General features: G+C 41.9%; 2 protein-coding genes across 15 annotated transcripts in view; one reads left to right on the forward strand and one right to left on the reverse strand.

Annotated features, from left to right (window-relative positions):
- The first annotated feature begins 378 nt into the window (after window positions 1-378).
- Window positions 379-5,183, forward strand: LOC133467227 (serine-rich and transmembrane domain-containing protein 1). The gene is made up of 2 exons (XM_061751847.1): window positions 379-1,866; window positions 4,826-5,183. Exon 2 carries the CDS (start codon window positions 4,831-4,833, stop codon window positions 5,119-5,121), a length of 291 nt encoding a protein of 96 aa, XP_061607831.1. The 5' UTR covers window positions 379-1,866; window positions 4,826-4,830; the 3' UTR covers window positions 5,122-5,183.
- A 1,442-nt stretch (window positions 5,184-6,625) lies between these two features.
- The window catches only part of nbeaa (neurobeachin a), a 71,870-nt gene continuing 62,646 nt past the window's right edge, over window positions 6,626-15,849 (reverse strand). For 5 of the 14 annotated variants that reach the window (XM_061751952.1, XM_061751953.1, XM_061751951.1 and 2 more), the window contains 14 exons: window positions 15,097-15,209; window positions 14,128-14,268; window positions 13,549-13,668; window positions 13,327-13,479; window positions 13,077-13,241; window positions 12,906-12,995; window positions 12,291-12,483; window positions 11,285-11,356; window positions 11,026-11,181; window positions 10,793-10,963; window positions 10,611-10,712; window positions 9,434-9,630; window positions 8,263-8,414; window positions 6,626-7,863 (listed from right to left, as the gene is read on the reverse strand). In XM_061751952.1, the coding sequence (XP_061607936.1) occupies window positions 7,773-7,863; window positions 8,263-8,414; window positions 9,434-9,630; window positions 10,611-10,712; window positions 10,793-10,963; window positions 11,026-11,181; window positions 11,285-11,356; window positions 12,291-12,483; window positions 12,906-12,995; window positions 13,077-13,241; window positions 13,327-13,479; window positions 13,549-13,668; window positions 14,128-14,268; window positions 15,097-15,209 (1,916 nt within the window). In that variant the 3' untranslated portion in view covers window positions 6,626-7,772. Of the gene's footprint in view, window positions 7,864-8,262; window positions 8,415-9,433; window positions 9,631-10,610; window positions 10,713-10,792; window positions 10,964-11,025; window positions 11,182-11,284; window positions 11,357-12,290; window positions 12,484-12,905; window positions 13,242-13,326; window positions 13,669-14,127; window positions 14,269-15,096; window positions 15,210-15,849 lie in introns of all 14 variants that reach the window. The other 9 variants (XM_061751954.1, XM_061751949.1, XM_061751947.1 and 6 more) reach the window with 4 other exon arrangements.

Consider the following 15,849-nt stretch of genomic DNA (forward strand, 5'->3'; position numbering starts at 1 on the left):
ATTTAATTGTTTGGGGCCAAAATAAAGATACAGGCAATTAAATTGGTAGTTAAAATTTTAACAAGTGAATTAAACTGTTCATAAATTGGCTCCATAGGAATGTAAGATGTGGAATATAATATTTAACAATTATATTATTTAACCTATTTAATCACCATTTATTTCAGGGCTATAATTGATACTGTTTATTTTAGGACCTTTTAAATTATTGAATTGTATTTTTATTTATTCAATATCACATTTAATAATAGCATTTCTATTGAACAATATTTGTTTTCAATTGGTCGTGTTTGTTGTCATTGAAACTTTTTTTTATGTATTTGAATTTAATGAATTGAAAAGATAACATTTTTAGTTATTTAATAGCCTTTTTTTTATTTCACTAATGACTGATTTATTGATGGAATTAATTACTTCATCTCTTATATTTAATATATATCCCTGCAATGACTTGACATGATTTATTTTTCATGACTAAAAATTAAAGTGGATCTAAAGTCCCAAATCTTTAAAGCAAACACACATTGTCTGCGCCAGCGCTAGCAAAAACACGGTACTGTGATTAATATTGCGTTGGTGGAGTAATAATGAAAGAGAGTAACGAATCAACGAAAGGGGTACGCCGTGTGGCTCGAAAACCTGACGCGGAGTGTTGCCACGATCGCGGGTCGCCATTCAACTGTGATTGTTACGCATTATTATCCATTTTAAAGTGTCGAAAATAGCTTGAGAACAAAAACCCATTAGCATTCTTGAATGCGCCACTGTTTGAGAACTGTTGTAAAACGCTCACTTTGCGGAGCAGCGAAGCGGAACTGTCGGGATGGTTTTTATGTATTTTTTATTTTTAGAAGTTGAGTTGAGTTAGATGCATTTGAGCGAGACAGTTTTGTTAAAAATCGATCGCTGTAATGCTCCTGTGGAGAAAGAATCAGGTCGGCCGCGAAGGTAAGCGCGTGCAGATTGATTTCGGCCTACTCAACGGTTTATTTAGTGCATCACTCATGACTCTTTAAGACCTTTGAAAAAGAGTTTGGGACGATGCTGTAACCACAGTCGTTTGCGTTTTGGACATGTTAACGGCTTTTTGTCAGGTCGGGAGGGATGAACACGTCGTTATCTACCAACCCAATCAGCGAAAGCGCACTAAATTAGCGATTTTGCAGCGTGTTAAATTCGCCTTTGAACGGGATTTTGTTGTGTTGATGATGGTGCGAAACGGTACAATAACATCTTCAAATGTAACAGAAAGTTTGACATCTTGGGTTTCATTCCACTTGAATATTTAAGGTCATTATTGTGGATTGGAACTGCATCGGGCATGCGCTAGAAACAATTTGCATGTAGCGCGTGATGTCAAGAGAATTGCTGTACATGAGCCTGTCACACATGTGGATGTAATATTACATGGTTGCCCGTAATTAGCTTCCAATAGGTGATAACCGACGAAGAAAAAGATAAAGAAGTAGTGTGTGTGTGTGTGTGTATGTGTGTGTTTGGAAGCACATGAGTGGAGCATGTGATTTCAGCAAGGTCACTTCATTGCATATTAAATTACGACGACGACCATGTGACCACTTTTTTTTTTCTTAAACCCATCAATGTGTGCGCGCGTACGTGCTTGTGTGCGTCTTTTTGTGCGTATGTGTGTACTTGCGTGTGTGTGTGTCATGGTGTACGTTCATGTGTGTAAAATAGAATTTTATGAATGAGAGGATGAGATGTGTGTGTGTGTGGTGCTGATGCGAGAAAAAGAAGAGCGAAAGAGAGAGTGAGTGAGGAGGAGGAAGAGGAGAGTGTGGATCAGAGCAATCGGGCAGCGGAAGACGAGACACCGAGATGGATTGAGGTCCGACGGACAATCAGGTTTGCTTAATGACTTCCTGTCACTTCTTTTTCATTTCTACGAGACTTTATTGGTCGCGACCTTCATTATGTTCGTCTTTATCAGAAAGAGATGATTGCGCAATCGTGTTCACAGCATGCTGAGACATGAGCGTAAATAATCAAATGCTGAGCGGAGCCAACCAAATAGTGTTCGTGCAGACTCACGTTTGAGGCGGAAAATACACATACTGAGGACTTGGGCATCAAGTGAATGACATGCTGAGAGATGACTACATTTGCAGCACATGTAACAACATGCTGAGAGATGAGTGTTATTGTAGACCAATAGTTGTGCATAATACCAATGTTAAATCAAATACCCAACCCAAGCAATCAAATTGAATACATGCTGAGATACAGTATGAATGCAGTGGATGATTTGCAGAGACATAAGCGTTGTTGACCGAAAGAAATGCTGAGAGATTATTGAGGGTGTTGCAGTCACCGTTGCGCACAGCATGCTAAGACATGAGTGCAGTACCTCATACGGATGACATGCTGAGAGATGATCGAACATGCGCCACACACTCAGACATGAGTGCAGTCGTCAATTCGATAGGTGAAATGCTGAGAGATGATCAAACTTGCACCAGATGCTCAGGCACGAGTAGGGAGGGTTGACAGCTGACAGAAAAACAACGAGATGACATGCTGAGTAATGACTGACCACTTATGCACAACATGCTGCATTTGTGTAGTTAATCGAATGCTGAGTGTACGCTTGTAGTCAATAAAAAGGTGTGGCATGCTCAGAGATTATTGCAATTACACATGTACAATGTGCTGAGAGGCGAGGGTTAGTACTGCAGACTCACGCTTACGGACAAAATACTAAGAGATGAGCACAGTAACACAAGTGGGCAACATGCTGAGACACACACATACACATCCCCCAAATGTCATGACATTTGGGCACATCAATCGTCTCCATTATCCATGACGTGAGGATTCTCTGAGGAGAAAGTGTGACTAAATATTTGTCCATGCTGACCAACACATCTTTTAACCACCGAGAAGCACAAAAAACATGCGCAAATCTAACTGCACCAAGTGTACATACACAAAACGTACGTGGACTTGAAAGAAAAACAAGTTTCTTGATTATCAGCTTATACATGCTGAAACATTTAGTGTTGTCACTCAACTGGATGACATGCTCAGAAACGAGTGTGAACATGCAGTGCATGCACAACATGCTGGGAGATGAGTGCAATTCACGAAAGGGATTACATGACGAGATGAGTGGAATCAAAGAGATGATGCTGAGACAGCGTCATCAACCAAATGGGTGAAATGCTGATAGACGATCAACAGAGTGCAGTCACACAAGTGTACAACATGCTGAGAGACGAGTGTAGTTAATCAAATGGAAGACATGCTGAGACATGAGTATCAGCAGCCAATTGGGTAAAACGCCTAATAGACGATATGTAGTCATACTAGTGCATAACATGCTGAGAGATGAGTTAAGTCAATCATATGCTGAGACAGTAGTGTCATGAATGAAATGGGCAAAAATGCTTGAGAAACGGTCACCCGTGCGCCACATGCTGAGACATTTGTGTAGTCTTTCAAATGGATGACATGCTGAGAGATGAGTGTAGCTTCAAGGGATAATGCTGAGACAGGAGTGTCGTCAACCAAATGGGTGAAATGCTGATAGATGATCGAAGTGCACAAGATGCTGAGAGATGAGTGTAGTCACTCACTGGGATGGCATGCTGAGACATTAGTGTAGTCAATAAAATAGGGAAAATTGTGAGGCACGATCACACTAGTACACAAAATGCTGAGCGATGATTATAGGTAATCAACTGTATAATGCTGAAACATGAGTATCAGCAACCCAATAGGTGAAATGATGGTCAATCACATGGATGACATGCTGAGAGTTTAGTGTAGCCAAATGCATGCTGAATTATTAGTCTGGTCAATAAAATGGATGAGATGCTGATACAATAGCCTAGTCAATAAAATGGCTCAAATGCTGAGACACAATCACACTAGTGCACAATATGCTGCGAGATGAGCGTAGTTGACCAAATGGATGACGCTGAGACATGAGTGTCTTCTACCACATGGGTGAAATGCTGATAGGAGATCGAGATTGTGCCGTTACACAAGTGCACACCATGCTGAGAGCGTAGTCAATCAAGTGGATCATTTGCTGGTGAGAAACAAACAAACGGAGATGCCTAATGTGTACTAGGGGACGATCATGAGCCCTTTTAAAAGCTAGCCGTGCCAGTAAAACGTGTGACCTGCAAGCCAGGTTGCCAGGCGACAAAAAGCCTGATTAAGAGCAATTATCCAGCACTCGAGCTCACAATGAACTCGCAGGGAAGCAAACAACGCGCGTCACCACGTGGGCGACGCACAACCGGAGACGAAGGTGCGAAAATAAACGGGAAGTGACATCATTCGGACAACAATAGGATTCTTGCTCTTCAAAAGCAATAGTCTAGTTTTTCTGTCAGGTCTCAAGTGAAAGCGAGCCGACCTAATAGGATATTAGTGGGGTTAGAGCCCCACCCCCTGTTGTCAGTCTTCATCATAGAAGGAACAATTTCAGGTTCATGGATTTTTCAAAATATATTTTTTTAATATATATTGTGGAAATTGGTTTCTTAAATTAAAAAATAAAATCATTGGTGAAGATATGAAGAATTCTTGTACCAAAACATATTGCATTTTGTGGTCAAAAATATCATTGATAGTCATTTACTTTTATTTTCCCTCTTGAAAATATTTCTTTTTTTTTCTCAATTGACAAGTCACATTACTGGTGGAAAGTTTTGATCAGATTTTTCTGGGTCTCTTTTTTTTTTTTTTTTTTTTTTAATATCACAAAAGCCTGCCATTGTAACAGGGGTGTGTAGACTTTATATACACTAGATAGATTTTTTCTTCTGAGATCCTTGACTTCTTTGCGTTGCAGTTGGGATGGACCAAACCAGAATCTCCCCGATGGGAAACGGAACTTTCCTGCGCTTCTCGCCGACGTCAGTTTCCGGATCGGCGTCGGCGGGCGAGGCCGGCGGTGTCTACGTGTACGTGTGGCTGTTCCTGGGCCTGCTGCTGCTCCTCCTCAGCCTGCTGGTCATCGCCCTCCATAGGCTGAAGAACATTATCTCCTCCTCCTCCTGCGGCGAACCTCGAGGCTCCTTCGCCAACGTGGAGATCCGCAGCATCTCGTCCTCGCCGAAGTCCACGCCGTCCTCGCTACGCGCCTGAGGCGCGCACATGGGCAGAAAAACACACGCGCAGCCATGCTGCAAAGACTTCTGGGAAATGAAGTGACTATTCATGAAGTTGTAAATAAATGTTTAAAAACAAACTTCACAGGCTTGTGTGTGTGTGTCCAAGGTAAAAAGGGTGGAACCACCATGAACAAATGTATTGTGACAACTTTTATTCAACTATTTTTTCGCATAAATATCACACACAATGTAGTTGTTTTTTTGTTACAATATTTAGTGCTTCATGGCATGTATCAATTTGTATTTTTATTTTTTTTTTTCTCTAATCAACATTTTTTGTGACCAAATTTGTGTACAAAAATTGCACCTTTCGGTTGATAAATAACTTTTGGTTATAAAAATAAATAAATAAAATACAAATAAAAAATAAAAAAAACATTATTATATTATTATTATGTTATATATTTTATGACAACATACAGCATTTCCGTAATGAAAATGTTTTTTTGGGTGGCCTAATATATAATTTGTGGCATTTTCGTAAACAAATACTGCACTTTTGTGGTCAATATATATATTTGTTTACAATGTATAGAATTTTGTAGTAAAATACAACTTTTTGTGGCCAAATATATCATTTTTGTAACATTGTGTCATTTTTGTAGCAAAATAACTTTTTGTGGACAACCTTTGCCTTTCCATGTACAAATATTGCCCTTGTGTGACAAAATATTTGCACAACAATAAATTTTGTGGACAACCATTGCATTTTTGTGCACAAAGAAAGCACTTTTGTGGACAAATATACAATTTGTGTGACATCTAGCTGTTGGTGGAGCAAATACTAGTAGAAAATAGACGGTTTTTGAGGATGGTTGCATTTTTGTGGACAAATTTTGACCAATTGTAGCCAAATGATTTAAAAACTTTTTGTTCCACTTTTGTATCAAAATGTCCCAAAAAAATAAAGTAAAAAAATGTGGGCAACCATTACATTTTTGTACACAAAAAAAATTATTTTGTGGCCAAATAGCTCATTTGTTCCAATATATAAAAAGTTTGGGAGGCAAAGTAATTGTTTTCACTAAAATAAAACATTTTGTGGCTGTTTAAATTTTTGTGCACAAATATTGCAATTTTTTGACGCAATATAGTTTTTATATAAAAAAGGTAACAATATAGGGATACTTTTATTCAAATTAAAAAAAATTAAGGTATCGGAAGTATCAAAAGATACTCAAAATCAAGTCATTTGGAATCGGGCGCCAAAAAAGAAAAACGTGATCAGGACATCCGTAATCAAGATGACGTGGCATTCGTCATCATTTTTTCCCACCGCTCAGGGATGGCGTTTTCTTTTTTTTCCTCCAAATGTGTCGTTTTGTTCATGTGACGGCTCAAGTCTGTCACGCTTGAAGTGCCGTCAGTGTTCTCCACTTGGCTAACATTCCGTCAAATCCGGACCAAGTCAAGAAAATAAGTCAAATGTGTTACGACAGGCGTGTGAAATGCATCAATCAAAAAGCCAAGTCGTCAAATTCTTTGCATAATTTATTTTTCTTATCATGATTTTTTTGTCCAACTCACATGTCATATTTTACATCTTTGAAATAAAACATGAATACAATAGTTTTTAAGGGTTTCATAGATCCAAAAATATTTCACCTTTTTTTTCTTCTTCATTTGTTGGTTTTTGGATGTGTGTGTGTGTGTGTGTGTGTGTGTGTGTGGCTAGAGTTACGTGCGTGTGCACGCTCGTCATCATATTGCTGTAAAATCTTCACACGTGAGCGTTTAAATACAAACATCGATGCACAAAGAATTCATCCCGGCCCCGGACGAGAAGGAACCAAAAGAACCTGGCCCATCATAATAATAATCGCAATCATAACAATTGAAGCCCCCCAATAAGAAACAAAGCCTAATCATAAATAATGGCGTGTGATTGGTGCAAAGTGCAAAGACAAAAACAAAACAAAACAAAAAAACTTGGTTTCTTTTTATATAATATGAGCACGTGGGCTGCTTTTCGTGTCCAAACGGGCGGAAAAAGTGAGACATTTTATGTACATATTTGACATTATGATCACCAAATGTAAGGAAAAAAAAAAAAAAAAAAAAAAAAGAAATAATCATAAACGTGTGGGAAGTTGGTTTTATGGGCGGGGGTGGTGGGGTGGTTGGGGGTTCTTCAATCTGGACGGTAACATCTCCGGCAAAAAAAATGATCACCATCCTCGACCTTCTTACCATCATCGTCATGGTTGCCGTTATTGTTATTACACACTATGTTACATACAGCAATAAATTAAAGGTCAGAAACCCACAAAAAAAAAAGAGAGGCCGAGGCGTATTTACACCAAAGTAAAAGAATAAAAATCCCTACGTAAAAGGAACTGAAATGAGCCCTCGCAGATCATCTCCGCAAAGAGTGTCCGGCTCACTGAAGCGTTAAAGCGGAACCCCGAAAACCCAAAACCCAAAACGTGACCCGCCAACACTGGCGACCAATCCGCACTCTGTTGAGTGTCGTCTTTGGGCCGGGTGCGTGTGTGTGTCTGTGTGTGTGTGTGTATGTGTTTATATGCGTGTGTGTTTGTGTGTGAGAGTACACACAGTCCCGTCAAAGGAAAGAGAACCTCAAGTCGTCCTCTTGTGTACCTGGAAAGTTGTTTTCTCGCGGCCTCAGTAGCGGTTCTGATGCTCGTAGTGCCAGCGGTTGAAGTCGATGTTGAACGCCACGATGCTGCCGGACGCCATACCGGTAATTAGCGTCCTGCGGTAAAAAAAACACAAATGTTTCAAATAAAGTCTGGTGACGGCTTCCCTAGTAATGGTTTCCCGAGCAACATCTAGTTTCCCACACGTCATCTTTTCCGGCAAATGTTTCCAAAACCAACAATAGCCTCAGTTTCCTTGCCAATAGTTTACTTATCAACTTCCTCAGCAACTGTTTCCCTCGCAATAAGAACGGTCTCCATGACAACTGTTTCGAGTAACAATTTAGCCGGCAACAGCAACATTTTCCATGTCAACTGATAACGACAACAATTTCTTCTCGATTGAGCCTTTTTATTTATTTTTAACTGGAATTCTAACAGTGGCATTCCCTGCCAATCGGTTTCTTAGTTTCCATCGCAACAATGCTAAGGGAAGGCGTGGTCGCCGTGGTTACCTCTGGTCGTGCGACAGGTCCATGGCGCGGATGCCGGCGTCGCATCCCGGGTAGATGTAGAGCTGCTTGAAGTCGCAGGCCTGCCACACCTCCACCACGCCGTTGTCGCCGCCCGTCACCAGGTTCTGCCCGTCGCTGCTCAGCAGGATGGCCTGGTGGGATGCGGGGGGTGGGGGTTGAATTGAGGTTAAAGGGGGTCATCTAGAACAGTGCAGTTCAATTCTAGTACGATATTTGGCTCATCTACAACAATCGCATATGATTCTAGAATATATAACTAATCCGAAACTATGTATTGTGATTGAAAAACTATATTTGGCTCATCTAGAATGATACGATTCAATACAAAAACAGTATTTGATTTTCTAGCTCCTCTAGAACAACATGATACGATTCAAGGGCAGTATCTGGCTCATCTTGAATGATCCAATACGTTTAAAGAATAATATCTTGATTGTTTAAAACAATATGACTCGCTTCAAGGACAATACGTGGCTCATTTGCTAAGACATGATTAGATTTAAAAAAAAAAAAACATTTGGCTAATCTTGAAACATACAATTCCTTTCAAAACTCATTCAAAAGTAAAATTGAGCTAATCTTGAATGATAATTCAGTTCAAGGACAATATCTGGCTCATCTAGAGCAATACAGGATGATTCAAGATGAGAGCTGGCTCTAGAATGATGCAATTCAGTCTAGGAATTGTATTTGGCTCATCAGGAACAAAACAATTAAGATTCAAGAACGATATTTGGCTCATCTAGAAGAATACAATTGGATTCAAGAATGATTTTTGGCTCATTTAGAATTACATGATTCTATTCAAGAACATTCACCATCTGGAAAGATACGCTTTAATTCAAGAACGCTATTTGGCTCATCTAAAATGATAACATTTGGTTCAAGAACAGTTTATGGCAAATCTGGACAGATATAATGTGATTCAAGAACAAACGATATCTTTTTATTTGACTCTTCTAGAATGACACTATACCATTCAAGAATGATATCTGGCTCATATTGGGATGGGAAGGATAGATAAAGATATGATTCGATTCAAGAATGATATCTGGCTCATCTCCAACAATACATACAATAAGCTTCGAGACCGAGATATAGTTAATCTGAAACATGGCAAAACGTGTTTCTAGGGGGCGGTGAGCCTCACCCGCGTGGAATCGTTGACTTCCATCTCAGCCAGCAGCTTGCCGTTGATGCTGAAGTTACAGAAGCGTCCTCGCTCATAGTAGATGATGCAGTGGCCCTCGCTGGACACCGAGATCAGACGAGGCTGCTGGCACAGATCGGGACCCTCCAGGGCCCTCAGGAGGTCGCCCGTGATGGTGTGCACCAGGCACGGACCCTCTAAGGAGTCGCGAGACACACTTTTAGATGCAATCACAGAGGCTTGGAGAGTGGTCACCTCAGTTCTTCAAGGAGGGCGGTGTTTACCTTTAATTTATTCTTTTTTTTTTTTTTACCATAGACAATATGATAAGATTCACAAATGACTTTTAGCTCGCTAAGGATACGATACGATTCAATAAGTATATTTGACTCATCTAGAATGCTACAATAAAAAAGTGATATATGGTTATCTAGAGTGATACTATTTGTTTCAAGAATGTGATTTAGTTCATTTAGATGAATACATTTTGATTCAAAAACAAGATTTGGGATATTCAAATCATCTAGTAGAACCTTGCACTACACAGAAATAAAAGAATTATTTGGCTCATCTAGAATGATTTGATACGGTTCAAGAGCAATAATTGGCTTATTTAGAGTGATACGATGTGATGCAAGAACAATATTTGTCTCTTCTAGAGGTCTATGATGCAATTCAACAATTCTATTGGGCTCATCTTTAATGATGCAATTCAAAAAACGGTATTTGACCAATCGAGAACTACGCAATACAAATCAAGAACAATATTTGACTCATCTAGAACCCTACAATATGATTCAAGAATTATATTTTGCTCATTTTGAATGATTCGATGCAATTCAATAATATTTGTCTCTTCTCGAACTATGATGCGATTCAACAATGTTATTTGGTTCATCTGGAATGAAACAATTCAAGACTGGTATTTGCCCAATCTAGAACACACAATACAAATCAAGAACAACATCAGACTCATCTAGAACCCTACAAGGTGATTCAAGAACAATATGACTCATTCTAATGATGATTCAAAAACAATAATCTACAATGCAACAATTGGTTTCAAGAGCACCGTTTGGTTCACTTGAAACAATACATTGTGATTCAAGAACAGTATTTGGAATAAACAGCTTAGCTAGAACCCTACGATACAATTCAAGAAGGATATTTGTCTTACCTTTGGCCCCGCTAATGACTAATCCCAGCTCAGCACAGACGGACACGCACACCACCTCGTGGTCGTGTCCCGTCAGGACGGCTCGGGGGGCGGGATAGTCACCTGCAGTGAAATAAAGTAAAAAAACTGCTCTGTTCTGTTTCTCGTCAACACCCTCCAGGTCTCTACAATGCAGCACTCACTGTTGTTGGGGTTGTCCCCAATGATGTGATGCCGCCCGCTCCAGTACCACAGAAGAAGAGTGGCGTCTCTGGAGCCCGACACGATGTAGCAGTCTCCCCCGATGTAGGACTCAGACCGGGCCAGACAAGTCACCACATCCCAGTGGCCAAAAACGATCTGGGTCAGCTTCCCTGTGGGGAACGTCAAAGGTTGAGCAGGCGGTCCGGAATATGAAGCCTCCGATGGGTCGTACCGGTTTCAGTGGAGTAGACCCGGAAGCTCTTGTCCCAGAAGCCGCACACCAGGATGTAGCGGTTGTCGGCCGTCACCACGAAACAGTGCGTGTTGATCTGGATGCTCTGGTCCACCAGGTCAGTGATCTGACGCTTGTTGGTACCAGAGTTGTTGGCTGGAAGGAACCGCGCAGACACTTTACTCAACACTTCCTGACATCCCTGCCACTTTACAGAAATGCTCTCTTCTGATAGGTTGAATACAAGAAGCACCCTGACCTATGAGAGGGTCCATCTCGATGGGAAGGTGGTGAGCCTGCTCCAGGGAATATCCCGGTGCACCTCGCAAACCTGGAAGCAGTCCAACACAACACATTGAAACAATATTTGGCTCATCTACAACAACATTTGGATGAGCTAGAACGACACAATATTTGTCAAAAGCGATATCTGGATCATTTAGAAGGATACGATTCTATTCCAGGACAGCCCGATATGATTCAAAAATCATATTTGTCTCATCTGGAATGAAACGATTGAAGAAAAATATCTGGCATCTCAATATCGACACAATAAGATTCAAAAACGATATTCGTCTCAGCTAGACCGATACGTTTCAATTCAAGAACAATATGCTTTTGTACAACAATAAAACTTGGAATTATACAATACAAATCAAGAACGACATTTACAACGAGATATTTATTTGGGCTCATCTAGAACCATACAAATTCTTTCAAGAAAACTAAATGGCTCATCTAGCTCGAAACAATTGCCATCAGGAACGATATTTGGCTCATCTAGAACGATATAATTCGATTCAAGAACACTAAATGGCTGGTCTTGATCCACAGGATTCCCTTCAAAAACAATATTTGCCTCATTTGAGCGATACAATTTGATGAAAAAATGACATTTGGCTCATCTAGAAAGTCAACAATAGAATCCAAGAAAAATATTTGGGACAACTCCAAAATCTAAAAAGATTCTATATGAATCAAGAATGACAGAGATATTTTGCTCATCTAGAATACATTTTCAGTCAAAAACACTGAATGGCTTATTTAGACTGACATGTTGAAGAACAGCATTTGGTATGTTTGACATATCTTGAAGGATACAATTGGACTCAAGAGCATCACTCTTGAACAAAACAAAAACAAAATGTTGCTAGTCTACAACTACACTATACAATTCAAGAAACGATATTTATCTTCTCAAGAACTATTGATACATGTAAGGAGCTCTGCAAATCCGGTATAGACAGACAGACAGACAGACTGACCGACGGTGTTGTGCCAGCGGTTGACGGCGAAGAGGCGGCTGCATGTGACGGTGACGGCGGCGGGGATGCTAAGGTGAGGCAGCGTGTTGGCGGCCACGTGCGTGACGGGAGAGTTGGACGGGAACTTGAGCACCATGATCACGTCCTGCTGCATCTGATCCTTAAACATCAGAGGACTCTGAGGAAGGAAACACTGGTGAGACAGACAGAGAGAGCAAGGAAGAGGAAGACGAAGGGTACGGAAATGGAGGAAGAGACAGAACCAGGGAGGAAGGAGGGGCGGGAAAAAGGCAAGATTAGTGGGAGGCAAGGGTCACGGCAGGTTCACACCAAGGACCAAGGGATCGGGTCGACATGGAGGAAGCGTAGAGGCTAAACGACAACACTAGCATGAAAAAGGAAAAAAAGATGTCGCTCTGTTTCAAAAAGGTTGGCGACCCCTGCCTTATGTGCTACGAAAATCCCCCCAGCTAAGTCAACTTGTGTTGTTTCACGAGCGTAAACAAATCAAAGTTGTATGTCAGTGTCCAATGTGCCAGTGATGTATATCAACCAAGTTATTAAACTCGCTTGTGGACAACGGCGAGGTAGACTGGTGACGTGTGCGCGTCTCACCAGATGCATGGCGGAGGATCGGGGCGGGTGCGGCTCGATGAGCAGCTGCGATGGTATCTGCCCGCACGCCTCAATCTGCGCCTCCATCACCTGCACGGACACAAGCATCATAAAAGTGTCAGTCGCCGGCTCGTCCGAACCTCGACGGGTTACGGTGACCCATCCGCCGACCTCCCGCTGCGCCGCGTCCAGGTTGTCCAGGTTGATGCCGCCCTCGTAGGACAGGAAGTTGAAGACGTTGAGCGCCCGCACAGCCTCGGGGCCCCGCTGCTTGTATCCGAAGATCAGGTCGATCCACTGGTGCAGCTGGCACGACACGAACTCGCTTTCCAGCGCCTAGACGGGCAGCGGGGAGGACCGCTTTAAGACCACGCCAACGCATGACGCGCTACGCCGCCGTTCACTATAAAGCCCGCCTCACCATGCGGTTGATGCGCACAAAGTCTTCGGGCTTTTTGGCCCAGACGGGCAACTCCACGTCGCAGACCGGCAACCCGTCGTCGCGCACGCCCAGCTCGTACTCGTTGCTGTTGACGAACATCTCCGGCAGGTAGTAAAACTCCGGGATCAGCTCCTGCGGAAGCACCACAGCGGCGTCACACGGCGTACCTGGCCAAGCAGACGCCTCGACGGGCCGTCTTACAGTCACATCCGCCGTGTCCCGCTGGCAGTTCCTCCACGAGCGACCGATGCCCGAAAAAGATCGGTCTGCGTGGTCGAACTTGCCGTCGTTGGCGTTGAGGAAGAAGGTGGTGAAGGGCTCCTGTGGACAAACACACATGATGGTTGTACTTGACTGACTTTCACTTGGTATTCTTGAGACTTGACATGAGTACGTGACTCTTGAACTCCATGACAAGTCAATTGACATTTGAAATCCTGAATTTTCAAGTTCAAGTTCAGTTTCAAGTTTTCATGTGCCATTTGTTTGGGCAAGTTACTTGTTTGTGTCGCGCGCAAACCTGGCAACACACCAGTAGGCTTTGATGCGGATAACTGCAGCTTTAGCAACATTAACACATTTCCACACGGGAAGGCCAGAGCCCAGATTCGAACCTCTTGCCTAATAACGGTAAGGCAGACGCTTTAATCAATTGTCCACTGTGCTACCAGTTTTCTTGCCCTCAAGATAGTAAAATCAACCTAGTGTCACATTTAAGAAAGAAATGTACTGTTCTCCTCTGAGCAAGCAGCAGCCAAAGCCCCTATTGCTGGAACTCACTATTCTGAGCATCCACATGAGGGTGGAGTGCGCCGTGGAGTAGAGGGTGGCGTAGTGGTCGGGCGGCGCGCTGTCGTCGTCCCACGTCTCGTAGCGCTCGGCGTAGAACGCAGCTCGCTTAGGGTTCAAAGCACCGATGGGCTGCAGGAAATCAGAGAATGTCAAAAAAAAACGGTCAATATGAATTACAGTTATACATTTGTGCCGGGCATGGCTTCTTGAGACCTTTGTGGAAATTTTGTGTGCCTAAGGGAAACTGAAAAGCAATGTTTTCATGTTTTACGGAGCGTCGTGATATTTTGCTGCCATGCCCCGCCCACACGGAAGAACCAAAGCGCAAATGTTTCGAAATTTAGCATTGTCCATCTGTCTTATATATGAAATCCCAATATGGTAGCAATCACAAAAAAAAACAAGGACGAGTCAGTCTTTGAAGGACTGCTGATGTCTACCAAATTTCAGTACGACAGTCTTTTAGAGGCTGAATTTTTTGAAAAAAACATTTCGTTAAGCTCTGATCTCGGGTTTTTCCAGTCAAACTTGACCACTATGCTCCATCCACACACAGGAACGAAAACGTGAACGTTCCACAATTTAGCATCACCCATCTGTCTAGTCATAGCTGTCATAGCTGGCGTGTGTCTTTTCAGGCACGGCTTGTTGAGACGTTTTTGTGGGTCTACTCATGATAGACAAGCCTGCTAAAGTTTATGTTGTCAGTGAAACTGGCTTTGGGGGGATGACATTTCGAGACATTTGCGCAGGTTTGTCTGTGAAGGTCACCTGGAGAAGACCAAAATGAGCCTAAATTGGCTGCTTCAAACCAACATTCCAGACTTCCTGTGTCTTTTTAGGCATGGTTTCTTGCTAATAACGTCATCTACAGTTCTATGCCTACAGGACTTGTGACTCTTCACAGCTAATGAGTTTCCATCACATAATGGTGCGAAACAGTTCGAGCGTCTAAACCTTGGAAAGGTCTCGGAAGTTGCCAGGCAACGTGAGATCCAGCTCCTCCGAGTCGTAGTTGGTCAGCACCCAGGGGAAGACGGGGTACTGGTTCAGGTCGTTGTACGTCCTCCCTGTGGACACCAACAGAACGTGAGGCTCATTAGCGTGATCCTCATTAAAGAGCTTTCAAAAGAAGATTGAAGGATTGTGTGACATTTTTAAGGCTCATTAAGGCCGTCGTTATAATGTAAATGTGTCTCCTGACATACTTGTACATCAGGTTTGATGAAGACTGCATAGTCTATGACGTTCCCGAAAAACATGCACCGTACACATTAGCTGTTGTTGACCTGAGATAGTTTTTTTTTTTAATGTTAAAAGAAAACACGTCCGCTCGGTTCCTCGAAGAGTAAATTGTCTCCAGTATATCACAAATAAAAGTACAGTGGTGCCTCGACTTCCGACTTCCATTGATTTCAATGGGGAAACATGATCTAAGAGCATAGTAAAATGATGTAAACTTGTAAGTCAAGGCACCACTGTACACTAGGTTTAAGAAGTTCATTTAAGTATACTGTATATGATGCTTCCATAAACTAGTATGCTTTATGTTCAATTATCTAGAATATAGAAAGTCAAATACACTAGGTTTTTGAAGACTTGAGACTGTCTTTGATATTTATGAAAAATAAGTACTGTATGTTAGTTGTAACTGAAGATGAGAAACATTACGTTTTTACTTTCTTGGAAAATGTTGTTTTCAGTGTATCC

The sequence above is a fragment of the Phyllopteryx taeniolatus genome, chromosome 17, assembly GCF_024500385.1.
Source record: "Phyllopteryx taeniolatus isolate TA_2022b chromosome 17, UOR_Ptae_1.2, whole genome shotgun sequence".
Classification (NCBI taxonomy): Eukaryota; Metazoa; Chordata; class Actinopteri; order Syngnathiformes; family Syngnathidae; genus Phyllopteryx; species Phyllopteryx taeniolatus.